At 40.2% G+C, this 26,478-nt stretch overlaps 1 protein-coding gene across 1 annotated transcript in view; it reads left to right on the top strand.

Moving 5' to 3' along the window:
• LOC147427403 (cysteine-rich receptor-like protein kinase 10) overlaps positions 1–25,099 on the top strand; it is a 51,465-nt gene extending 26,366 nt beyond the window's left edge. Inside the window, exons 4-10 of the mRNA XM_086496728.1 lie at positions 21,626–21,733; positions 21,820–21,971; positions 24,388–24,411; positions 24,579–24,598; positions 24,685–24,729; positions 24,916–24,922; positions 25,001–25,099. Coding sequence (XP_086352854.1) covers positions 21,626–21,733; positions 21,820–21,971; positions 24,388–24,411; positions 24,579–24,598; positions 24,685–24,729; positions 24,916–24,922; positions 25,001–25,045 — 401 coding nt within the window. The 3' untranslated portion in view covers positions 25,046–25,099. The remainder of the gene's footprint in view (positions 1–21,625; positions 21,734–21,819; positions 21,972–24,387; positions 24,412–24,578; positions 24,599–24,684; positions 24,730–24,915; positions 24,923–25,000) is intronic.
• The last annotated feature ends 1,379 nt before the right edge of the window (positions 25,100–26,478 follow it).

Here is a 26,478-nt window from a genome sequence, read left to right as displayed (position 1 = left end):
TACTTTGTCAAATCCGTCCATAATTGTGACATTTGTGTGTGTACTATGCCTATTTAGGATGGCTAACAATGGTTCTTTGCTACTGCTACTCACTTGCCCTATATATATAGATAGTGTGGTTTCATGCTTTTTTAGCCCTTGAAGATGATGGTCACTACATAGGACTAAGCGCTCTTCTCTTTTTCCTAATCTCACTATGTAGCTGCTAGAATAAGGGTCCTAGAAGGGCAAGGTCAACTAGGAGTCACATGTATGGCACATATAACAAGGGGTCCCGATAGTTGATCCACGGGGCTCTACTTCATAGAGCTGGATGGGAGGAGATCAACATGTTCGTACCTCGTGTGTCAAATGGTATTAGTGCTAAACATAGAAAAGGGAGAGGGAGTAGGGGGTGTGTGCATGGTCTCTTACACACACACACACACACACACACACACATGGTCGAAGGTTGACGAGCATGAACCATGCATGAGTTGGGCTCATCTTGAGTGCGAAGGAGAGAGCATCACTTTATAATATTATAGCAAGGCGTGATTCCTCTCTCTTGCCCTACATAGACCTACAAGCTTCATCTTTTTCATCTACATGTTGCTTGCACCATGTGAAGTTTCTTTTCTCACAACTTGGGCACCCGAATTGGAGACCTAAGGTCATTACAAGAGTTGTATACCATGTGCAGAGCTTGCATAGCTTGAAGCTCTCCTTTTGACCTGCATGCGATTGTCATTGATATTAAATTACATGATTGATTGAATTCGAATGGTCTATTGTCATTTCTTTTCTCTGCTGTGCTTCATCACTTTAAGATTTCTACATGCGGCTTCTTGCAAATGTTTCAATGGTAAGATTGGTCAATGTCTAGTACAAAGGTAGTGTTTTCACTTAAATGATGGCAAAATATCTACATGCAAAGCGTATATGTGATGTAAGTCATTCATAAGTTCTCTTTCCTCCACAATTATGCAAGAGAGAAATTAACAAGCTCTTGGTGCTCGCTTCAACAACCAATTTTTGGTCATTTTTGACTGCTCAAAGGAGAAAGAACGGAGAAAATTCTTTTCCTTTCCACAATGCATTATGCACCATGGCATCAAACTTACAATCTGCACATCATTCTAATGACTTCAACCAAGGCTATGGCCAAGCGTGTTAATCCTCTAGCTGATGTCCACATGGCCAACACATATTAGAATACTAATTACAATGCGTAGTTTGATTTCGTCAAAGCTAAGGATTTCAACTCATTAGAGGCTACAAACTAAGACATTAGAAACTTAATTTGTTGCACTTGATGAGAACGCAACACAATTCATTGATTTAATTGAATATTTAACGAATCAATAGGTCACAATAGGGATGCAGCCTAGAAAACAAGCCCCACCGACCACTCCCAGAAGAGAACGTGCCAAAGGGGTTGGTAGTTGTAATGAGGCTGATTTGTTGTTTTCTTTAGACGTGAGGGGTGGCAAAATTGCTCAAGAGCATGAAGCCCCCAAATTTTTGTGGCGAGGATAGAGATCGCAATAAGGATACGGTGGACTGTGGATACATTTCTCAACAGATGGGAAGACATCCATCATCTATGTTGCACTCTTGTTGTCTTCAAGGCACTGCAAACAAGTTTTGCCCTTGAACGCAAGGCTTACGAATGGTGGATGATGTCTAAGCCACAAATTTGTCTAAGACATGGGTTGCATTTGAGAAAGTATTCCATAAAGGGTTCTTTCCAACCAATAAGAAGAATCAAAATTAGTAAACTTGGGATTTTTTCATGATGTGACAACATCGATCATTGAACCAATATATCCCTCATTTTTGGGACTTGTTGTCTTCAAGGCACTGCAAACAAGTTTTGCCCTTGAACGCAAGGCTTACGAATGGTGGATGATGTCTAAGCCACAAATTTGTCTAAGACATGGGTTGCATTTGAGAAAGTATTCCATAAAGGGTTCTTTCCAACCAATAAGAAGAATCAAAATTAGTAAACTTGGGATTTTTTCATGATGTGACAACATCGATCATTGAACCAATATATCCCTCATTTTTGGGATGTTATTTTGAACTTGATGAATAAGATGCTTTTTACTAAAAGTTCCTAGCTTTATTAAAGGTCAAGATCTTGAGCTTAAGAAGCAAGGAAAAACACAAGATCCTAAGATTGTAGAGCATGTAATTATTCAAGCACACATTCATGATGACCTTAACAGTGATCATCCACTTTTTAAGGCATTGGGTAGGTCTCAATGCATCATGCATACTCCACATGTATCTAAGGGGCCTTGAGGATCTTTGAGCTAAGTAAAAAAACCTATGTTTCAATTGATTGTGCTAAAAAGGATTGTCTCAAGGGGAAATCATCAGGAGTGGGCAAGGAAAAAGAAATATACTATGCAACTTTTTTCCTCTTGAATCACCTTCCAAGTATTCCAATGTGGAAGTCTCGCACAGAGAGGAGCTAGTTCATGAATGTTGTCTTACCGCTTTTGTGTTGCAATCCACTTTTGGACTACATGACTTAGTAAGAATGCATTGTACTATGAAGAGGCACAAGGTGCAAATCTTGGTTGATGATGGTGCTTCTTACAACTTCATTGATGATAAGTTAGATAAGAAGTTACATCTACCGGAATCCCCCAATTCCCAGTGCTACAAGTTAGCCAATGATTAATGGCCATGATACAAATGTCGGTATATTCATGTTGGCAATGTTCCACTAAAGTGTAAGGGCACCATATAAACTTGGGTTTCCAAGTCATGAACTTGGATATAGAAAACGCTATCCTTGACGTGTGGTTGCACAGGTTGTTGGGATCTACATTACATTATGACTGCAAGCACAATGGATAGTGTTTGAAGCCAATGGGTTGCACGTGCTTTCGTTAGGAGAAAAGAACATCTCTCCCTTACCGGTTATTTGTAGAGCTAAGCTTTCCTAGCTTTTGTTCTAGTAGAATAGGTTTTTCTTTGTTACTCACTGTCTCATGCTTTATGTACTTCATGCCAGTTTGCAATTATGTGATGAAGTTCCTTTTGTACATGAATCTTAACACTACATGCTTCTCTCTCTACTATTGCTACCAAATCACCTAATGAAAATGCTCCAAGTTTAATAACCAAGCTACAAGATTATAAAATATAACCAATAATAATTCATACAATGATCCAACATGTTATACTTACAACCTAAGGAGTTGCTTTCGGAATACAAAGATGTTTTTTCTAGTGATTTACCTTCTGAGTTATCACCTCAACAAGCTATGCACACATCATAGATGTTAATTAGGGTAGTAAGTCCAAGAAGGTCCCCCTATCTATAAGCAAGCCACATTATTACCTTAATCATAATGAAGCATCTTTGGTACTAGCTTGCTGACTACCTTAGGTGGGGTTTTAACTAACCCATTTCTTTACCATGGGCCTTCCTATCCTATTGATGAAAAAAAAAATGGTACCACATACTTTTGGGGATTACCATGGATTAAACTTGATAAGTATCAAGAATAAGTATCCGCTACCACTGGTAGATGAATCGTTGATTAGTTACATGGAGCACACTACTTTACAAAAATAGACCTACACTCGAGGTATCACCAAGGTCACATAAGACTTGCGGATATACCTAGATTGCCTTTCAAATATGATTGGAGGGTTATGAGTTTTTAGTTTTGCCCTTTGGGTTGACCAATGCCTTCTCTACTTTTATGACACATGGATATCGTCTTGACACCATATTTAAGCAGGTTTATTGTTGTCTTTGTGAATGGCACTCGTCTACAATGCTACCCAAGAGGAGCACTTGAAACATCTCAGGTAGGTGTTTGATATGCTTTGAGACTACAGGCTTTATGCCAAGGAGAGAAAATATGAATATCTTAAAATAGCAATTCAACTTCTTGGGTACACTATTTTTGGACCTAGCATCTTCATGGATATCTCCGAAGTGGAAGCTAACCTTAGATGGTCGGCTCCTACTAATTTGGAAGAGCTCCAATTTTTTCTCTGGGAGTGGCATGCCTTTATCACAAGTTTGTTAAGGGTTATGTAAAACTTGTTGTGCCAATGTCAGGCTAGATGAAACTTAAAGGTAGGACTTTCTTTCAAGGAGAAGTTCAATAGCATAGTTTTTCAAACCTCAAGCCTAGCTTTAGCATTATTACCTATACTAGCTAAAGTTGATCCACTTCATGCATTTGTTCTAGAAATTGATGCTAGTTCTAGGTTGGGGATGTAGTTCTATTTCAAGATGGTAGACTAGTGTAATGTGTAGCGGAAGTGATTTATGGTGGTGATACCTAGGATGAGTGCTCATTGCGTACTCAAGGTCCCCTTTAGTTCATGAGGTATTGTGCAATGGACGAGAGAGAGAGAGAGAGAGAGAGAGAGAGAGAGAGAGAGAGAGAGAGAGAGAGAGAGAGAGAGAGAGAGAGAAGACTAGCACTGGATGGGGTCCCAAAACCCCCTCCAAGGGCCCCTCTCTATCGCTAGAGAGGTAATTAATTTAGATTGCACAAATGCTGATACAGTAGTCCTAGATGCTAAGATGTTGATGGGATCTTGTTGTAGGTGCTTGGATTTGAGAGGCTAAGTGTTGAAAATGCAAAACGCTATGCTATCCAATGTGGATATGCAAACTGAAGGCGAGGCTATGGCTGAAATGCGAAACTAGTAAAGATCTAGGGCTGAATTTGTAAAACGCTAGCTCATCTGGGTTGCTAGGGCTGAGAACTAATGTCGCTAGGCTGATCTAGTACTTGGCTGAAAATGTTGAAGGTGCTGATGTAAAAATGTTGGTTGGTTATGTTGGTACTTGGCAAAAACAGTAAGGGATCTGCTACATGAGGGCGAATGCTGTGATGAGATCATGTTGGTGGGCTAAGGAGGTGGCCTGAGGGTATTGATGGGTTGGTTTCCCATAGGGTACTAGAGGTATTGACTTCTTATGCTCCAAGGGTGACCTCTAGGGTCACTTATATATGCTATCAATGTTGGGTCGTGCAAGGCTATTTAAAACCCCCACAACTTTTATTGGTTGGTCACTTATTAATAATATTGAAATTATTGAATAAGAGGTGCTTCGTATGTGATACTTGGTTACTGGTATAATGCTATTATATGGGAATACTCCCCACTACCTACACATAGTGGACAATGACTGTGCTCATGTGAAATCAGAGGGTATGCAACTACTCTAAAGTATTCGGACATGCACGTCTTGCTTATAGACTCACAAAGGTGCCTACATGCTTCCTTGTCTATTCTAAACCCTAGAAGTAGGAGTTACAACTTGTTCACATGCACATAGGGTTATATGTGCATGTAACCACCAGTGGCTTTCGAGTAAGAAACTCGATGAAGCCTAGTAAAAAATTACTCTTCTTATGACTGAAAGAAAGAGAGAGAGAGAGAGAGAGAGAGAGAGAGAGAGAGAGAGAGAGAGAGAGAGAGAGAGATCTAGGAAATTCTCTCCATGCTAATAAAAAGGTGCTCATACAAGTGACCAAGAGTGGTCTGGCATAGATTTGACATGCCCCATGGATAGACCCAAGGTACACAACTCTGGTTGCAATTGACACTGCCAATTACTCTTGCACATGAGACCATTGTCACAGTCTCCACATGGGATACCCTAGCCGCTTAAGAAAGCGCGGATCTGATGTGATCTTCTAGTAAGAGAACTGATCTGGAGGGAGGGGGACATGCCTCATGGAAAGGGTTCCATCTAGAGAGCATAGGACATCTCCACTCTACTGCCTACGCCCTGGATATGGTGCTCTGCATCATGATGATCATCGTCTCCATCTAGGTGCTCCGAGAAGAAAAACACAAGGGGTAGGCCCTTGATGCCCATGTCAGGTGCCATCGGTGCTACCCTGCTCATGGCGAAGAACAACAAAAATGCTCACACATGCTCCTCCCATGACTTAGCACTGACAATTAAAGCTTGCAAGCAAAACATTGATGAATCACACCCTCATTTTTTGGAGTCCTCTTTGAGGACAGCTCAGTCTGTGTGGACAACTTGGTCCTATCAGACTGCGTGCCCCCTACATATATACCTCCAAGTGGGCTGAGATCTCCAGCTGCCCACGACAGAGGAAAATGGAGAAAAAAGCATAAAGGGGCCAAATAGGCAATGGGGGACTAGAGGTCAACTGGGAAAGAATATCCCAGTTATCTAGGAGTCTAGATAGCCTTGGAATGAACCAAATCCCGAGCTAAACATGGCTAAACACAACCCAACATGAGAAAACCGCTTCACACTGGCCGGCACAGCCACAAAACAACCCTCACTCCCTAACAGCTGTCCCTAGGAGAAACTGGGATTGACTGGACGAATTGCGAGAGATGTCTAAACTCATCAAATCTCTATGTTATAGGTATGCTTTAAAGAAGTGGAGACATTATTTGTATGAAACTCACTTTGACATTATGTTTGACCATGAAAGTATTATGGTTCACACATTGAACAAATTTAAAGAGATGAAAGGCCAGGTGTATTGAGATTTTTCAAGAGTATGATGGTTGGATATGGTATCATAAAGACTAATATAATGTTGTTGTTGAGGCTCTCACTAGAATGTTGAAGATTAACTCTCTTGTTCATGACTTGGTATGGACGATTGTAGATAGGCTGACTAAACTCTGTATGTTTATTTCAACCAAGTCCACTATTAAAACTCAAGAGTTAACCAAGTTGTTGTTAACAATCTGTATAGATTATAGAGATTGCCCAACAATATTGTGAATGATCATGATCCCCAGTTTAATAGCTATTTTTGGAGGGCTATCTTTCAACATTGGAACCACAACTCAATATCAATACTATGGATCATTGAGAGATGGATGGCCAGACTAGGCGCGAGAGAATATGCTTGTACATTAGCACAAGAAGCAATCCGTTTGGGAAAATTATCTCCTTATTTTGAAGTTTTGTGTTGTTGGGGTTAAGGCCTATGTGCCTTGACCGGTTGCCCAGATCATGGGCGCCCGTGATTGCTCATTGTATTGAGCTTGCACGACAATGGTTATTTTGTGTTGATAGCCATTGTGCGTCGAAACTCTGGCGAAATTTTCCCATGAGTTTTATGCGCATCATTTATGCGATCTAGGTAGAGATTGCGGGTTGCACTCAGCATTTGTGTGCGGTGTTCTCTGCAGGTGGGAGATTTGTGCGTGTGTATGCATCGATACCGCACAGTGTGGGCTTGGTGATTAGCTCACGGTTTGACAGGCGTACAATTATCTTGGCACACTCACAGGAGTGAATATTGTGATGTATGCTTGTGTGGCTACGAGCTAGGTAGCCGGATTCGAGTCATATTGACTTGTGATTTTGTGCAAGGTTTTGCACGGTTGTTGGTGCAATTTTGCATCAGGTTTTGAGCCATATTTGCAGACTTTTGTTGATGCGATTCGAGCCAGTTTAGGGCTGATTTGGTTGACATTTGCTACTTATTGTTGGTTGCTCTTTTGCGAGCATTATGGCTGATTTTCCATTTGACTTCTAGCATTATGGTATGACACAGTTTGATGGTGCAGATTTTGTTTCTTGGAAGGAGCATATGCTTGTTGCATTGGTGGATTTGGGGCAGGATAAACCCTTGCGTGGTTTATCGGCGAAGCCCAAGTCTATGCGTGATGATGATTGGCAGGATCTTGATGAGTTAGCCATGTCTACGATTCATTTGCATCTGGTTGAGTCTGTTTACTGGCAGATCTCGAGGGAGACTACAACTCATGCTCTATGGCAGAGTTTACATGCTATGTACGCGCCATCCATGTCTACAGGGGAGTCTAGTCCCACTTCTATGTCCATGGGAGAGATTGGTCCCACACACAAGTCTCGACAGCATAGAGACTTGACATGTTGGCATTGTGGACATAGAGGGCACATTAGGCGTCGATGTTTCAGGCGTTTGAGACAACAGAGGAGATAGATGCGTGATGTAGATTTGGGCATGACAGATGCTAGTGAGATCAGTACGTTGGTTACTGAATATGCTTGTGACGGCGATGTCACATTTACATCTAGCTTGTCTTCAAACGATCTTATGTCTACGGATTGCATATCGGATTGCACATTGTCTTCACATTGGTTACTAGATTCAGATGCTACTTTCCATGTCACGTCGCATCATGAGTGGTTTAGCATGTTTTCTAGTGGAAGACTTGGTTGTGTGCACATGGCTGATGATTTTGTGTGCACATGGCTTGGTTGTGTGCACATGGCTGATGATTTTGTGATGCATTTGGGTTCGCTAGTGATTGTGAGAGGTGCTAGGAGTGGTACAGGTTACCCATTGTATGTGGATCACGGGAGAGACGGTGTTGTCTCTGTGATCATGCAGCCAGGTAGACAGCGAGAGAGCAGGCGAGTCTCTTTTTCTTGTGGGTTGCAGGATGCTTTGCATGGAGTGCAGAGCAGTGACCTTGTTGTGCAGGTTGCGTCTACGAATGCACAGGTAGAGAGGGACAGCTCTAGTGAGTCACAGCAGGATGAGTCATCAAAGGTGATGACAGAGATGACTCACATGGATGCTGAGATGTCGGCTATTGTGGAGTCATTTCTTGATATGCTTATGCCAGAGCTTGATGCAGATTCAGGACAGATGGATACTCTTGGTACACATGTGATATGTGGTGGGCACGAGGAGTCACTCCAGAGCTCGGAGTCAAAGTGCCATGGTCTCTATGATAGGGGACAGGATTGCCATGATTTGAGTTCTGAGTTGGAGGTGGAAGAGGTTGCCAGGGTTGCATCAACGTTCGGTGTCCTCATGTACAAGATGTTGATCTCGAGGCTCGACATAGCAGCTGCAGTGGGAGCATTTGCAGCAGGGTTGATTAGTTCTTCGATGACTGATCTCGACATAGAGCATAGGGGAGGTTTGCAGGTATTGGACCGATACTTGCAGGAGTGCATAAGCTCTTGTAGACTCTTTGCAGAGCTTGGAGCTAGCTCTGTGTGGCTTCCGAGCGGGATGTTTGTCTATCAGTAGAGCCGGATGCACTAGCTCATCGAGAGTCAGTGGGCATAGGTTGAGAGAATATCTCACCTTCTATTGGTTGTACACTAGTAGATCTTGCTTAAAGGCACGTTGGCCTTTAAGTGGGAGGTTGTTGGGATTAAGGCCTATGTGCCTTGACCGGTTGCCCAGATCATGGGTGCCCACCCACTGTTACCCTATACTTATAGTGAGTTTACTGTATAGGGGGAGCTGCCACTCTTTGAGTCTCCCCACCCACATTGTGTGTGTGTCTCCTTCTCTCTCTCACACTCTCCGTCTGTGGTGCTCCCGATCCCCTTCATGTGTAATAGTGCAAAGCATGTTACGACTAGGTTTTAATTCCTTTATGCTATGTACGGTTTCAACCTAGATCACCAATTGCAGTGAGGTTGGCTATTGGGAAAATTAAGCAAGTCAAGGACTTTATCCAATACCATATGGATATGCTAAAAATTGCTCGTAAAACTTATCCACTGGATAGATACAAGAAGTATATTGATGAGAAACATCAACAAGTCACTCTCATTGAAGGTGAAGAGGTATTCTTACGTGTTCCATAACCTTCAAAAAGTCCAAAAAGTGGTCATCCATTTGCTTACCTCTTAGGTGTTGTGACCGATTCAAAATACTCAAGTGACTTAGAGATTGGTTCTACACACTCTCGTATTCATCCGGTTTTCTATGTAAGCCATTTATGTAAACACTATATAGGAACAACAATGTCATCAAATCAAGATGTACTTTTGATTTCATTGAACCTCCCACTCAACCGCATATTCTTGAATATCATGGTATAGCTCAAGTGGGGGAAAATTAGTGCTCTTAAGAAAAAATTATCTACTTTTATTTTTGAGGACGAAAATGCTTCTCCAAGGGGGGAGTAATGTCAAAACAAGGGTAGGACCAAGAGGGCATGTCCATGGTAAGATGCCAGCTAGGCAAGCATTGTCAAGGGGTCTCTTAAATAGGAGGCCAGGTGGCCTATAAAGGAGTACGGATGGGTGGAGACGACCATGCAAAGTTCCTTGGGTCCTTCCATTACCGGCCTTGCCACCAAAGGACCATGTCCCACCTAGAGGGCATCCTACCCTTGTCTTGACATTACTCCCCCTTTGAAGAAGAGTTTTCATCCTCAAAAACATCAAAGAAAAAACTATTTGTAAGAGCACTGATGTTTTCCTAATCAAAACTTACGTTAGATTGATTGGTCCACTTGGCAAATACCAAATCTTGTACTCATACATTGAACTATATGGTCATAGCAAAGACTTAACTTGCAATCAAAGAGACAACAATAACCTCTAAAGAGGCTACCCATTTTTCCAGAAGGGATATTTTCCTAGATCTCAAAATAATAGAAGAGATCACCTCAAATGAGAGGCCCTAACTGAGCAAACTTATTGCTCTCACTATTGAAGAAATTTCTTCTAGAAACTGGAATTCTTATGAGCTATTGCAAAGCAATCAAGTGAATGATTGGTAATGAGACTTAACAGTGACACATTAATAAAAATTAGCGCCTTGTGTTTAAGTCTACAGATACATTTACTCTCCACATGCGGAGTCAATCCCAAAATTGATGTTGTTCTCTTGAAAGTAAGAAAAGCTACATGTGGAGTTTTTGAAATGAACTTAACTGGACCCCTCAACTACTGAAATCCACATTGTCATGGATGGTTCTCTATGCCAACATCCAAAGCAACATTTTTATGCTTCAAAAATTCTTTGCCTAATTGGCTCCACAAACCCTCTAAGTGAGTAGCCAAAGGTGACCCTACATAAGATCAAGGCTAACATCACTCTAACATCTGGACGTAGTGAGAATGGATCTTGATTAAAATTTACACCAAGGCATTACACTCATAAGTTAGGTGATACCACCTCATAGAGGTACATAGAAAATCTATAATAGAACTTCTGAAAGAATAATAATAAACAAGTAGGATGCGTCGTAGTTGCACTTCCTCGCAGAGGTCATAGAGCGTCCTTGATGTTGCACTTAGAAAGCAATAGGAAAATTTAATCTTCGCTCTCTGTTTGACGAGCTTACACAAGTTTGGCACCTCTTGTTGCCCAAATTGCATAATGATTGGAACAATGTAGACTACCTTAGTAAAAAATGAACTTAGGATAACATAGTAAAGACCATGAAAACTACACCCAGCATCAAGGTCTCTAGATTTGAAAAGAAAATTTCAATAAACACTTTGCTACATGAACAAAATTTGGCTAAAAACTCATGCTTGTAGTAGCATTTTGCCACAAAATCTTGCAAAAATCATGGCGAATACTTTACTACAAGTTGTGGCAAAAGTTGGCAATCCCTTTGCTACAAGAACTAATAATCCGAAGTAGATAAGAAGTTAAACATTTGTGGAACTTGTGTTTCAACATGACAAAAAATTTAAAGCAATATTTTATGAATCTATGCATCTTTATTGGAAGAAAATATATAATGGAACAAGCAGGTTTCATTCTTGTGAGTCGTACTCACCCTAGTCATACGGGAGATGCAAAATACTAGGGTAAAAAACAAGAGAGTACAGGATGCAATGAGAAAAATGATATCTCCTTTGAACAACTTGCATCTACAAAAGTGAAAGCTAATGAAGTAATGTTAGTGGGTGGTTGCTTGCTACAATTGTGCTAACCCAACAAAATCTCGCACTTATAGAACACCACCTTGTGGTTTGGTAAACCTTGTACATCAATGAACAAACGAGATAAATTAGGAGATTCGACAGCCTCTGAGTACGACACCTTGTGTGAGATCCCCAACCCGCCAATACCAAGATCGGGATGGGATCCTTGACAAGTCTCTACGTCTGATAAAAATCAGAGTCTCTAAACAAGAAAAATCCAAGGAATAGACCTTTACCATTGACAATGGCTTGGGTCTATAGCCTTAGAAGAAGATCTAGTGCTGTCTCGCAGCGGCAACGAGACAACGTAGTAAAAGTCCAAAAAAACTATTTCGGCTCTATAACTGCCACAATTTGGCTAAGGTACCAACGCTTTTTCCCCCCTAACAGATGTGAGGGCACAGCCCGCTGGTGGACTTCTCTTCCAAGTGAAGAAGTTTTCTAAATGTTTTAGTGCGCATGGATGGATAGTTACTTGACTAATCAGGTCCACCCGTCCAGGATTGACAACCTTAGTCAATCCCCACTTACCACCCCGCACTCACACATGATTCTTTTGTTATTTATTTACTACCACGTTCTTATCACAATTAAAATAATGATTCCTTTTATCCTTCATAACAGGATTTTATTAAAACAGCCCTTGAAAACAGTATTGAAAACATTCTTTTATCAAACAGACATCTTTAACCTTAAGACAGGGTACTCTCAATCAAAACATTGTCCATAATAACCATGACCAGTACTCTTCTTGTCTCAAGACCACCTAAGGGTGAAAAAACGGCACCCATTCCTTATTCATAATCCGGAGTGGATAAACCCCCACCCAAGGTTCTGGGTGCCCATACACCAACCCAATTGCCCATACAACCGGGCGGCTCCCCTAGGATAAAAAACGGTATCCTAACTTATGTAGAAACATCAAGACATGACATGTAGAAACATCAAGACATGACACGGAGTAGAAACTCAACGTTCATAGGGTAACCGACTTATCGTGGCTGGAAAGCCATCATTATCATCAAAATATACCAAGGAGTCGGAGGTGTCTTGAGACAAGCTGTCTTAAGGATGATCAATAATATCTTTCCTAATTCAACCAATTTCAACCCAAACAATTCTTTCCTACATTATAAACAATGCACGTTGGAAGTTACCTTCCGTTTTTTTGGTCAGTTTTTCCTTTCCTTATTCTTACTCACTCCTTACGTATGCAATGCTAACTTATAAAAGAACTTAAACTATTTAAAGACTTAATTGAATAATGGGAAATCCACCTGGGATTGATTGGCCATCTACTGCTGTGCTGGCGCCTGAAGACTCTCCTTCGTAGGCCTACTACTAGGCCCAGCTTCATCGTGTGACATTCTAGTTCTTTCTGGAGTTACATCCTTATCATCAGATGTAGGATTTGCTCGAGTCCTTTTAAGTGCCATAAATTCTTATCCTTATAAAAAGGACGTCTAATCATTAGGTAAATTATTTGAAATCTAGACTTAACCTTTGTATTCAACTGTAACCCATCCAAGGTTAAATTTGTAGTCCTAATTGGTAAATTCTTGACCTAGTAATTTCTTATTTGTCTATAAAGGTATGATAACTTTTGCCACAGCTTTCCTAAAGGTCTTCTAAGCTACCCTAATTTTCTTATAATTTCGTATATCTTTTTTCTAAATTTTCCATCAAATTTTAAGCTTGAAATCTACTTATTTTGAGTTTAATATTATTTCTATTTACTTTCTCTTAAATATTTCATTTCCTTAGCTTTATATCATAGGTTTACACTTACTATAATTTTCCTAAAAACTTATGACTGCAAAGTCTATTTATCTTAATTAATCTTTTGCTAAAAATAGGACTTTTGGTCAATTATAATTTTCTAAACTCACTAATTGACTATGGTATATTTATCACAAGTATATAAAGATTTTTTAAACCTTTGTTAATTATCTTATTATTTTTCAACTTAATTATATAATTTCCATCTTCAATTTTTAGCTAAAATTAGGATAATTTGACTTAAATAAATACTTATACTAATTTTCTAACCTTGATATAATTATCACAGCCTTTTCATTATGTAATCTAGCTCAAATAAATAGCATGTAATCATATAGCATGATTTATTAATTTCTCCCTTTAGTTTTTAGATACAATTACTATAATTTGACTTAGATAAATATCTATACTACTTTTCTAACCTTGACATAATTCTCACGGCCTACCTATCCTATAATCTAGCTGTGATAAAAAGCATGTAATCATAGCACATGATTTACTGATTTTCCCCTTTAGTTTTTAGCTAGAATTAGCACAATTTGACTTAAATAAATATCTATACTACTTTTCTAGTCCTTACATAATTATCACGGACTCTTTACCCTATAATCTAGCTCTAATATATCGCATGTATTTATACCACATGATTTACTAATTTCCCTCTTTAATTTATCCTCAATAATAGTGGTTTACTACTAGGATAATTATCTAAAATAATTATCTGTGGTTAGGATAATTATCACGAACTCCCTAAGATGTAATTAGCCATTTATAATTATCTTAAAGTATTTTCAATCAATTTTCTATTTTTTTCCTTTTAATTTGTCCTAAAAATAGTGTAATTTTGCTAGAATAATTAGATAAACTAATTATCTGAGATTAACATAATTAGCACAAGATTTCTAAGATGTAATTAACCTCTGATAATTATCTTTAAGTATTTTAAATCAATTTGCTATTTTCTCCCTTTTAATTTGTCCTAAAAGTAGTGTAATTCGGCTAAGATAATTAGATAAAATAATTATCTGAGATTAACATAATTATCATGGATTTTTTAAAGGTGTAATTAACCTTTGATAAATAACTAAAACTATTTAGAATCAATTTGCTAATTTTTCCCTTTTAATTTCTCTTAAAAGCATTGTAATTCTACTAAGCTAATTATGTAAATTAATTATCTCAGCTTAACATAATTATCACAGGTTTTTTAGAATGTACTAATCTCTAATAAATAACTCAAAGTATTTTGAATCAATTTGCTAGTTTTCCCCTTTTAATTTGTCCTAAAAACAAAGTAATTCTGCTTAAAGTAATTAGATAAATTAATTATCTAATCTTGACATAATTATTACAGGTTCCATAATATATAATTAACCTCTGATAAATAACTCAAAGCATTTTGAATCAATTTGTTAATTTCTCCCATTTTGTTAATTTGTCCTAAAAACAGAGTAATTCTGCTAAAATAATTAGATAGATTAATTATTTGAGCTTGACATAATTATCATGGGTTTTGCTAACATGTAAATAAGTTCTGATAAATAACTCAAAGCAATTTGAATCAATTTTCTTATTTCTCCCATTTAATTTGTTTTAAAAGCAGAGTAATCCTTCTAAAGTAATTATATAAATTACTTATCTGAGCTTGACATAATTATCATGGGTTTCCTAACATGTAATTAATCTCTGATAAATAACTCAAAACATTTTGAATCAATTTGTTAATTTTCCCCTTTTAATTTTTTCTGAAAATAGAGTAATTATGTTAAAGTAATTAGGTAAATTAATTATCTGAGCTTAACATAATTATCACGTGTTCCTTAATATATAATTAAGCTCTAGTAAATAACTTAAAGCATTTTGAATCAATTTGCTAATTCTCTTCTTTTAATTTGTCTTAAAAATAGAGTAATTGTACTAAATTAATTAGGCAAATTAATTATCTAAGTTTGAAATAATTATCATAAGTTCCTTAACATATAATTAACCTCCGATAAATAACTCAAAGCATTTTGAATCAATTGCTAATTTTTCCCCTTTTAATTTGTCCTAAAAATATAGTAATTTTGCTAAAGTAATTAAGTAAATTAATTATCGGAGCTTGACATAATTATCACGGGTCCCCCAACATGTAATTAACCTCTGATAAATAACTCAAAGCAATTTGAATCAATTTGCTAATTTTTCCCATTTATTTGTCCTAAAAATAGAGTAATTTTGCTAAAGTAATTAGATAAATTAATTATCTGAACTTGACATAATTATCACAGGTTTTCTAACATGTAATTAACCTCTAATAAATAAATCAAAACATTTTGAATCAATTTGATTATTTTTTCTTTAAATTTTCTCAAAAAATAGTGTAATTCTGCCTAATTAACTCTGAAAATTAATCAAAAGATTATAAGATAATTTTCCTAGCTTAATGATTGTCTAATGCAGCTCTGATAATTATCTCAACTTAATCTAAACTTAACTAATATATTTCCCATTAATTTATGGTTAATTTGGATAATTTCAATCCTAATATGATAGGATAATTAATTAGCTTAATATTTGGAAGCTTAATTACAACAATCAGCAGAGAATATTCAATTAAGAGAGGATTTATGAGTATACATAGGCTTAATCTTTAATTTATTAAGAAAATAGATTAATCTAGCCTTGCTAATTAAGAAAGATTATGTTAATTAACGTTTAAGTTAATCAACTAGAGCTTAATCTCTAGTGATTTCTGCGTAGTGGTCTCTCTAGATGAGAGAGAGTGTGTCAAGGTTCTGAGTCTGTCTAAAATTGTGAAGCAAGGGTCATATTTATAGATTTTTGGGCACTCACAGGCTGGAAAATGGCAGTAACTTGCATCCCAAGCAGCCCTACAGGTCAAAAAAAGCCCCCTGCTGCTAAATCTAGTATGGGAGAGTTCATCATTACCCCACACAGCCCCCCTCAGCTTCCAGAATCGCTTTTTACTATTTTCACTGATTTTTAATGATGAAAATTGGAAGTATCAGTAATTTCTAGAACCTTAGGATAAGAAAGTCTTTGTTAATAATAATTACTGAAACCATCCAATTTTACTTAACTAATTGAATTCCTAGTGTAACCTTTCAGGGCCCGTAACTTTTCCAGATTTTATGGGAATCTAATTCTGAAAATTTCTAGCCCGGGGTTTGTTGTGCTTAAGATTTCAAAAATACCAATATTTGCCTAGTCGGACAATTCTACATTTCTTTTTCAATAATCATATCAGTTGAATCAAGCTTTATACAATCTTTAAGGTTTCAGAAACTGAAAACCTTACACCTTGGCCCTTCCAAATTTTTATGCATATCTTGCAAAATGATAATGACCTAACATTTTTAGACAAGATTCTTGGAAGAATGGCTCCCATGCAAATAATCATCCTCGTAGATGTCACGTCGGAAGATGAATTGTGGACAAGCAAAACTTGTCAATTTGAGAATGTAAAAGCCGGTGGCTCACAATTAGATATAATTTGTGCGTCTTACGATGAGAAATCAAGCTGTATTTGAAGGATATCTCGAAAAAAATCTTGAGAAAAAACGTGGCCTTTTGTCGAAAATCTTCCCTTTCTAATGGAGTTATTCTTGAAGTCTGTATTTATTCTCTACAAAAGAAAGCTTGAGAATACATAAAGAACCGTAAAAATCCAAAAGATTTAACATCTTGAGCCTGTTTTTGGTGCTATTGGCTTGTATCCAAAAAAAAAAAGGAAATGGAATTGTCGCTTTGCAATTCCTGAGACCGATAGTATAACCAACTTGATGTGAAAGGTTGCTGCCCTTCGATCATTGCCAAACAAAGAATATAGGTTATTTTTTAAATAATTGACAAGATATGCAAAGTTCAAACCATGCTTTGCCACTTCCTCTGCTCACTTCACACGAGCTTGAAAAGCTTGTCAAAACTGGCTTCTCCCTTGCGTGAACTTCACTTTAGCTAATAAACCCTAAAAAACCTTGTATATCAATAAACCCAAACGACAGTGGAGAACAACACATTCATAGCTCCAATATAAGAGGCCACCCACTATGTGAAACCCAAGCTTTTGTGGCTATGACTGGTTGCCTGATAGTACGTGAAAGAAGAGAAGAAGACAGGCCGTGTTATAGAAGCCCTGAATGGCTACGGTGATGAAGTGAACAATGTTCACTACACCAAGGCGCTCCTCTTTGATCCTACCCTTGTCATGAATGACGCCGATTGTGCTAGCCACCCCTTTCCTCCCAAGCCACTACTCGCACCATAGCTTTTGTGCAAAAAGTATGGCACCAATGTTTTTAGCACGCGCAACCTTTCCCACGGCTAAAGAAGGTTGTCTGAGTGTTGATACCATTGTGATGCCCAAGGAACTATGGACGTGTTGTTCTCCACTCAACCACCTCCTCTTATAGGCTCTGTGACCTATCTTTAAGAGACCATATCCTTAGCACTCTATCTATAGCCGGCCTTGCCTAAGGACCGTGTAGAGGGCATCCTTCCCTCGTTGTGACACTCATAATGGGAATAGAGCTGAGGCACTCTTAACATGTGAGGGTAATGTTTCCAAGATTTTGTGTAATTAGGTTAACAAGTGATAAAATCACAAGGCCTGCAAAATAACCTCTAATAGTAAAAGGTGATAAATCACGAGGCTGGTCACCAAGAATACGAGACTATGGTATAACTTAAGGAAAATTATCAAAATACCCTTCTAATTTGTGGACATTCCCAAAATTCCCTTCTTGGTGACAGGCCTCGTGATTTATCACGAGGCCTGTCACCAAGAGTACGAGACTATGGTATAACTTAAGGAAAATTATCAAAATACCCTTCTAATTTGTGGACATTCCCAATACCCTTCAAATTTCAACCATTCCCAAAAATATCCTTGTATCTATTCTCTATCTCTGGTCCGACACAACAAGAGAGAGAGAGAGAGAGAGAGAGAGAGAGAGAGAGAGAGAGAGCATAACTTTCTCTCTCAGTGCCTCTGCGCTTACCCACCATCTCCTGCACCCAACACCTCGTCTACAAAGGACGAGAGAGAGAGAGAGAGAGAGAGAGAGAGAGAGAGAGAGAGAGAGAGAGAGAGAGAGAGAGAGAGCATAACTTTCTCTCTCAGTGCCTCTGCGCTTACCCACCATCTCCTGCACTCGACACCTCGTCTACAAAGGACTAGAGAGAGAGAGAGAGAGAGAGAGAGCGCTTGGCTTTCCATACATGATAAAGCTTCTCGAGTTAATAGTATACTCCAATTTAGAAGATCTCCAATCATACTAGATGGTTGGAAGAGTCCTCGCTCGCCTTCGTTGTATCAACTGGCTCCATTGCCCCCGCTTGCAACAGCCCAGCATGTGGATCATTGTTTAATATCCGCAATAGCATCATGGTACCACGCGTTGCAGAATGCATTAGCAGGCACGATCGACTTGCAATATATTCTCCACTGCCCTCCCCCCATTGTTGCTGCACTGCTCTCCAACAGGATGAGGTCCAGGACAGCCGCGAGACCATGACAATATCCTGCCCCTCCAAGCCCTATGCACTTGGCATATACCGTGTGCGTGACAACACTTATCCTTGCCTTCACTTGCATGCCCATCATGGCTACATAGGACAATTAAAAAATCGACCTGAAGCATCGCTCCAATTTAAGCAGTCGCAAACAAATCGAAGAAAGCATTTTGTCCATCGCCCGTCATGAGAATTTGTACATGGATGAATCTCCCAAATGCAAGAGATCTGTTCTTGCAAGATTCTAAAACACCGATAATTGTTGTGCTGTTTGGAAGAAACAAATGTTCTGAAGGCTGTTTCGAACTTTGCTTTTGCAGCACATGCTGAAGTTACCACATTATATGCAGCAACATCTAGGGACAATGCTTCTCTTTGCATTTGTTGAAAGCAACTCAATGGCTTCTCGCATTCGGCATACCCTGTGATTAAAGTTGTCCATAAAATGACATCACGAGTCTGCAACTCCTTAAATACGAGATGCACTTTCGAGAGAGAGAGAGAGAGAGAGAGAGAGAGAGAGATGAGCACATAGTTTGCCTTCCCATAGAGCATCGCGCAACGGATCTTCCTCAATCCCTGCACCCGTTCTCACTCATCTTAGACCACAAAATATATATATCTCTGTCTCTCTTCGATCTACTCCTGATGAGAAACTCTCTCTCCTCCACGTCGCTAGCATATCTTTTTGTGAGGGTCTCTATTGAGGTACCCCTTAATTAAGCACCTCAAACAAAAGTGGGCATGCCTACTCCACTTTATTCGGTGGAATTTGAGTAGATGCCATTTCGTACCCCCCCCCCCCCCCCCCTCTACGCCCGCCTGGCATCCATCGCCCACCTGTTGGTCTATGCGTTCGCATACATTGCCCATTCTGCTGGTCTCACGCCTCAAGGCAGGGCATCACGAGAGAGAGAGAGAGAGAGAGAGAGAGAGAGAGAGAGAGAGAGAGAGAGAGAATGCGCCCTTCACATCAAGGTGGAGCTTCTGCTCACCCATTCCAATTGCTTGCACACCCAACCCCACACTCTGCAACCTACACTCTCCACTCCAACGAACAGCTTGCATGCACGTCTTGCTTGGCTACACCCTTCTATTGTCTTGACAACCTGCACGTGCTGCTACTCAACATCTAACCCTTGTTCCCTGTGCCTTAACCTCCACAGCACATCCACACTCCTCGTCAACGCTCAGGCCATGTACTGCCACACTACTTGAGTCCCTGTTTGGGACAGTGTCCTTCAAGAATTTGGAATTGACAGCCATGGGACCTTCTTCTTACTGCTGAGCGGAGCAGCATGCAGGCTACACTGCTGCACACAATATTTTCCCTTTGCATGTAGACATAGTAGGGGAGGTAGGCAATCATGCCAACTGCCCTCTTGATCGCTCATTGTCCCCTTGAGCTTCCGATATGTGGTGTGTACAAAGCTCCAAAGAGATGGCCTGTCTTGTTTTGCGTGCATGAGGTTATGCAGCAAGGGAGAAGCATGCATGCAGGTGCTCCAGATTGGCGCCCCCACTCCCGTCGCACCTCCTTGCATTGAGAGAGAGAGAGAGAGAGAGAGAGAGAGAGAGAGAGAGAGAGAGAGAGAGAGAGAGAGAGAGAGAGAGAGAGAGAGAGAGAGAGAGAGAGAGAGAGAGAGAGAGAGAGAATCCCAGTGTCTCACGATTGCGGGCCTACAGCTCCTACCTGCCTCCAATCTCTCAGGTTGTAGACGAATGAGAAAGCGGGACGCACCACCTCTCTCACCAGCTCTTTGGTCCCCGTCCCCCGATCACCACAGCACTTGATCCTCTCTCACCTGCGTCGCTCTTCGTCGGCACCACGTCGTGCACTACCATCTCTCTGCCAGCTATTTGCCGTCATGGACTGCTATTGCAGGTCAGCATGTCCTTAGACGTGGCAACTGCCCAGGCGGCACATTTTGTCGAGCTGGCGGTGCAGGTGGTGAGGTGGAGTGGACAGTGTAGGCACTCCGTTGCAGCATCAAAAAGCGTGTGATCATTGGTGCACCCTATTCCTATGACACTGCCCATGAAGTTCGTTACCTGCAAGCACAAAATATAATATATGTTAGGCCTATATAGAGCACGCAACATCGATAGCTGCAAGAAACCACTTACACAGACATAACCGGATCTTGAAGGCGAAGCTGTGCGAGTGAGTCGTGCAAGGAAATCCTGCACTACCTTCGCCTTGGAGCTGCCAGAAATCCACATCCAAACAACAGGGCCTATTAGTCTCTCTCTCTCTCTCTCTCTCTCTCTCATACACAAAATCGTGTACAAGCCACAAGAATACATCATCTCCTTTCCATGATTCACTCGCGCAAGAATACGTCCTCCCCTTTTCATGATTCAGTGGCGATTTTTCTATATCCTCCAATCGATAAGAAACTTCAAAAACTTTGCATTTTTTTTCCCTTTTTCACTAAGCAAAAAAGGAACACATAATCATGACATATAGTGTTTTTCAAAACATCTAAAAATAAAATGTTATATTTAAAAAAAAATCTTCTCTTTTTCATTAGCAAAAAGGGAAACCATCACTAAAGGCCTCCTCCCTTTGGGGCAGGCCAAAAAGATGTAAGCGTCTGGTAAAAAATGCACGTGAAACGTAGTAAGGTCTTGATGCTGATCAATGTCTGTGTGGTGGTGTGGTGGGTTCTGTAGGCACCAAGACTCGCATTGTCGTTGGAGGTGTGGTGGCTGGAATAGTCGTTGTTGTAGGAGCTCTGTGTGCCACACCGGTGTGGCGGTACAAAGCAAGCAAAATCAAGGGTAAGCCAAACACTCTTTCCTTCTAATGTGGCTAATATGCATGCATAAAGCTCTTGTTTCTCACAATCATATAAGAGGGGAGCTAGGTGACAAGCTGGAGGAGAAGGCAGCAATCGTGCCACGACCACTTCTGCAAACTAAGGCTCGGGTCTTCTCATTAGAGGAGCTCAAGAAAGCAACTGCTCAATTCCATCCCTCTAATAAGCTTGGAGAGGGTGGCTTTGGCATCGTTTACAAGGTACACTTTACATGACCCTAATATATGATGTTGCAGTCACCTCTGTTTCAAACAATTACTGTGCTTGACTGAATGTTCTGCTATGCTGAAAGCATATATTAACTTGTAATAGTAGTAGATTCTGTGTGTCAGTTCATGTCCTTTTGCATGTTATTTTGGAGGCCAATGCCTCGTGTATTGACTGTTGTGCACTCTCTAATTAATCTTTATGAGGGGCAAAGCTTCTTCACCTTTGAAGGTATGTAAAAAGCAGTGACACACAGCTCAAGGGCTTAAGCATGTTACTTGGTTGGTGGTGATAGTATCCAATTACTTACAAATTGAGTGTCTTGTGGCTCTATCTGCTGTGTGTGTGGGAATTTGAGAAGTTTAGGAGATCATATCCAGGACCTTTTTGAAGGAACGATATGCTGGAGCAGATCAGTTCATTAGAGTAGTATGCTCATTGCACAACCCTCCTTGCAAGCAATGATTGTAATGACCGCAGCTGTTTGTTATCAAACGTTGTGGTAGGGGAACCGTGAGGCTATCATGTAGGTGCCATGTTTCCACTCTTTTGCCGATTGGATATTGTAGCATGTTATGTGCACCATGAGCATTTTTTTGAAGGTTGAATCGATTTCGAAATGTGAGACTTAGGGCCATAATATTTCTATAAGCAAGGCCAGGACAGCAGGACTGGCCCCAACCAATGAAGGAGCTGAGCAAACGCTCCTACCCACCAATGTTGGCAAGAAGGCTTCTCGTGGCCAGACCATAGCGTATTGGTTGCATTGATTCACTCTTTCTGTTGGCATCACAACTAACAGCGAAATTAGTAGTTTTTCTGCGGCTCTATGCACCATCTGGGGGTGGCATATGGTATCAAGAGTGAACTTCCGACAGCGGAGAAGGTGGCTGTCCTACTCGCACTTATAAGTGGATAAGTTCCAGGACCGGTTTCATGGTTCCACCGTACCTTGATAGATTGAATGAAGGATTTTGCTACCTTAGAAAAGATGGTTTACCCTATATGGTTTATTCTATCAAGGTGACACAGCTGGAGGTGCAGCTCATGTGGAAGTTAAAGAAGAGACTCGAGACTTTTCTTGAAGGGTTAGATGGATCAATCAAGTTTGATACAAAGGCAAGTGACTCAAAGACATTGTTAGAGGCTCTCTTGCTGGCTTAACCCCAGGAGGTGAAGATCAATCATGGTGATCTGAAGACGTCCAAGGAGTAATTCTCTACGGCTTCATCCTCTTCATTGGCACAGTAGAAGCATCAACAACTAAGGATAAGGGTAAGAACAAGGAAAAGAGCAGTGGATTTGGTTTGGATGGGCGTAGGCTCACTCGGGATCAGAAGATTCCACTAGGCATCCCAGGAGGTAATTCTCACCAAAGATGAAGTAGCACAGAACACAAAGGATACACTGCTCACTTGAAGCTAAGGAGGAGGGAGATGCACCGAAGGAAGGTGATTGAAGTCTCACAACGCCCACGAATTATGCTACTTCAACTCTTAACTCCCCTCAATATTATGTCCACCAATTATGTGTCCCCTTCTTCTCCTCCCCCACCCCCACTTCCCCCCAACTCTCTCTTTCTGTGTTCCCAAATTGAGGAGATTTATAGTTGGGCTTATGGCTTTTTATTCAAAAAAAGTATCAAGATAGATAAAGTCTCACTCTTTATATAGGGAGAGAAAAACAGTTTTTAGAGAGAGATTGGACATAAGGTTTTAGAAAGAGAAATTTTGGCTAGAGAGAAGTTCAGGTTAAACAATGGAGATCAGCATTCTGTAGAGAGAGGAGAGAGAATCTTGAGAGAAAAAGTTTTTGTGTGGCGAGGGAGACCAAGAGTCTCGCCAAGAGTTAGGACTGGACCACCTCTCTAGAGAGAAGAGTACTTGTGACGACTGTCAAAAGAGATACAATGATCAGTTGCATCGTTGACATTGATGCAAAAATACTAACTCTTAAACCTGTTACACTTTCATCTATATAGGCAGAATATCCTGCACCTTGCTCCACTACTTGTGAGGCAATTTTGTTTTGAAGACTACTTTGGTGTGATAACCAGAGTTGTATATTCATGGCAAGGAATCTAGCATTCCATTTTGGAACCAAGCAGTTTGAGGTGAGCACTATATGGTATGTTCAACCTGTGGGAATACTACTATTTTTCCACGAAGGACAACCCAAGTCGTTTTCACCAAGATGGTTTGGCACCAAGTCTAGCCTCCTCGTTTCAGTCTATGGTGTGTGTTAGGATGTAGGATTATACTCGTCTATGCTCTTTTATGGGTTGGAAATCTAGGAAATGAGTGTGCTGTCTTTTTGCTGTTGTCAAAGACTTTGAAGCTGAGGTCTTTTTCACAGTTTCAATCAAGCAAGCTTCTCTCATTTCTTGTCCCTTTATGTGTACATTACTAGGGGACGCTATTGGACGGAGAACAAGTGGCGATTAAAAAGCTGTCCATTGGAAGTCAACAAGGAAAGCAAGAGTTTCTCAATGAAGTCAACCTTATAACAAGTGTGCAACACAAGAACCTCACAAGATTGTTGGGATGCTGTGTGGAAAATTCTGAGAGAATTTTGGTGTATGAGTATTTACATAATAAAAGTTTAGATACCTTCTTATTTGGTAAGTTTTTCCTGCTTACATATTCCCCTTCTGTACAGGAAATAGCAGCCTGTTGAGATAAATTTGATTGGTGTAATCCTATGTAGGAGAAGCACGGGACAGTCGGACATTAAATTGGTCCACTCGTTATGGTATTGTGGTTGGTGTGTCCAAGGGATTGGCTTATCTCCACGAGGAGTCCCATGTTCGAATCATCCACAGGGATATCAAACCAAGCAACATTCTTTTAGATGACCAATTGAACCCAGTCATTGCAGACTTTGGTCTTGCTAGGCTTGTACACAATAATGCGACGCATATCAACACAAGAGTGGCAGGAACAGTGTGAGTGCTTTACAGATTTGAGTGTCATATATGCTCAGGAAATTTTAAAATTTTAACCCTGTTTTTCTCCTCATGAAGAGGATATCTTGCCCCAGAGTATGCTATGCGTGGAGATTTGAGTGAAAAGGTTGATGTATTCAGCTTTGGCTTGGTGTCCCTTGAGATTCTCACTGGAAAGCAAAATTTTCATAGTAGCCTCTTGACATGGGTCTCTCTCTCTCCCCCCCCCCCCCCCCCCCACCCAATGCGCGCGCGTGCACACACACACACACACACACACACACACACACACTTGCATGTACGCATGCTTGTGCACATGTGTATGATCATACATGCTTCCATGAACATCATATGCATATTAGAGTCATGCAATCTCGAGTGGGGAGCATATATTATGTTCTTTAAAGTTTTAGTAATACTATTCATGTACACACACACACACACACACACACATATATATATATATATATATATATATATATATATATATATATATGTATATATATATACTGTCGTTGGTCCTCATGCTTTGTCCCTCTGTCTAGTTGCTCTAGTACCTCCTCTCGATCCTGTTGTGGGACCTCCTTTCGATCCTCGTCTAGTAACCTCTCCTCAGGAGGTCTGTCTGGGGGTCTCTTTGCTTCTTCTAACCTCTGTCTCACTACTCGTCTGTAAACAAGTAATAGGTTGTACCTGTACTTGTCTGCTTGCCTGTCTCTTTGTATGATGAACAATGTGATGCTGGTGACTCTAACCCCTCTAATTTCTATCATGTTGCCGCGTAGGCCCCTGTTATTGTGCGGAATTGTGATGGTCTGCAGTGGCTGTGAGGGTCGTCTCTTCCTACGACGAGTCTTTCTCTGTTGTCGCTCTCTAGGGCATCCCTTAACAGATACCCTATCTCATGACATCTAAGGCATTGGTTTGGTCTGCCCATAACCACAACCTCTCCAGTATAACACCCCTTTCCACTCAAAAGTGATGGTATCTAGAAAGGCTATGGAAGGGGTGGTAGCCACCTTTATAGATGGCACAGATGTCTTGGTGCCACAAGCGGGAGCGCATAACAATATCAAATAAATCAGATAAATAGAATTTTTAACTTAATAGTGAAGCCAATTGATATAAAGAGAAGGAGAGCGAGAGTAAGAAGATTGACATTATATTGGGGACCAAAAGATGGGTTGGTCCCAGAGTATCTTTATTACTTGGGAGAAGTCTTTATACAAGTACTTGAACCGAACGTATTACCGTGCTCGTTATAGATCAGACTCCATGGTACTCGGAAGCCTTCGCTTCTTGTTCTTGTTGGGATTGCCCTAGGCATGGAGTGCTATGGGAACACCATCTCTCTCAATGACATGATGGCAATACACTTGCATGAAGCATACATTCATGACCCATGAAGACTCTGTTAAATGAAGTACACAAAGACTGCATTAAAGGTCCATGATCTCTATCCTTTAGCAGCTTAGCTTTGGGCTGTAAAAGCACCATGTACATTATTCATTCTTTTGAATTTAATGCATTGTTTACTTACTTTTGCACATTGAATC

This window comes from Adiantum capillus-veneris, chromosome 23 (genome assembly GCF_014529385.1).
Source record: "Adiantum capillus-veneris isolate H3 chromosome 23, ASM1452938v2, whole genome shotgun sequence".
NCBI lineage: Eukaryota > Viridiplantae > Streptophyta > Polypodiopsida > Polypodiales > Pteridaceae > Adiantum > Adiantum capillus-veneris.
Note: the sequence above shows the minus strand (reverse complement) of the source record. Positions and strands in the feature narration are given on the sequence as shown.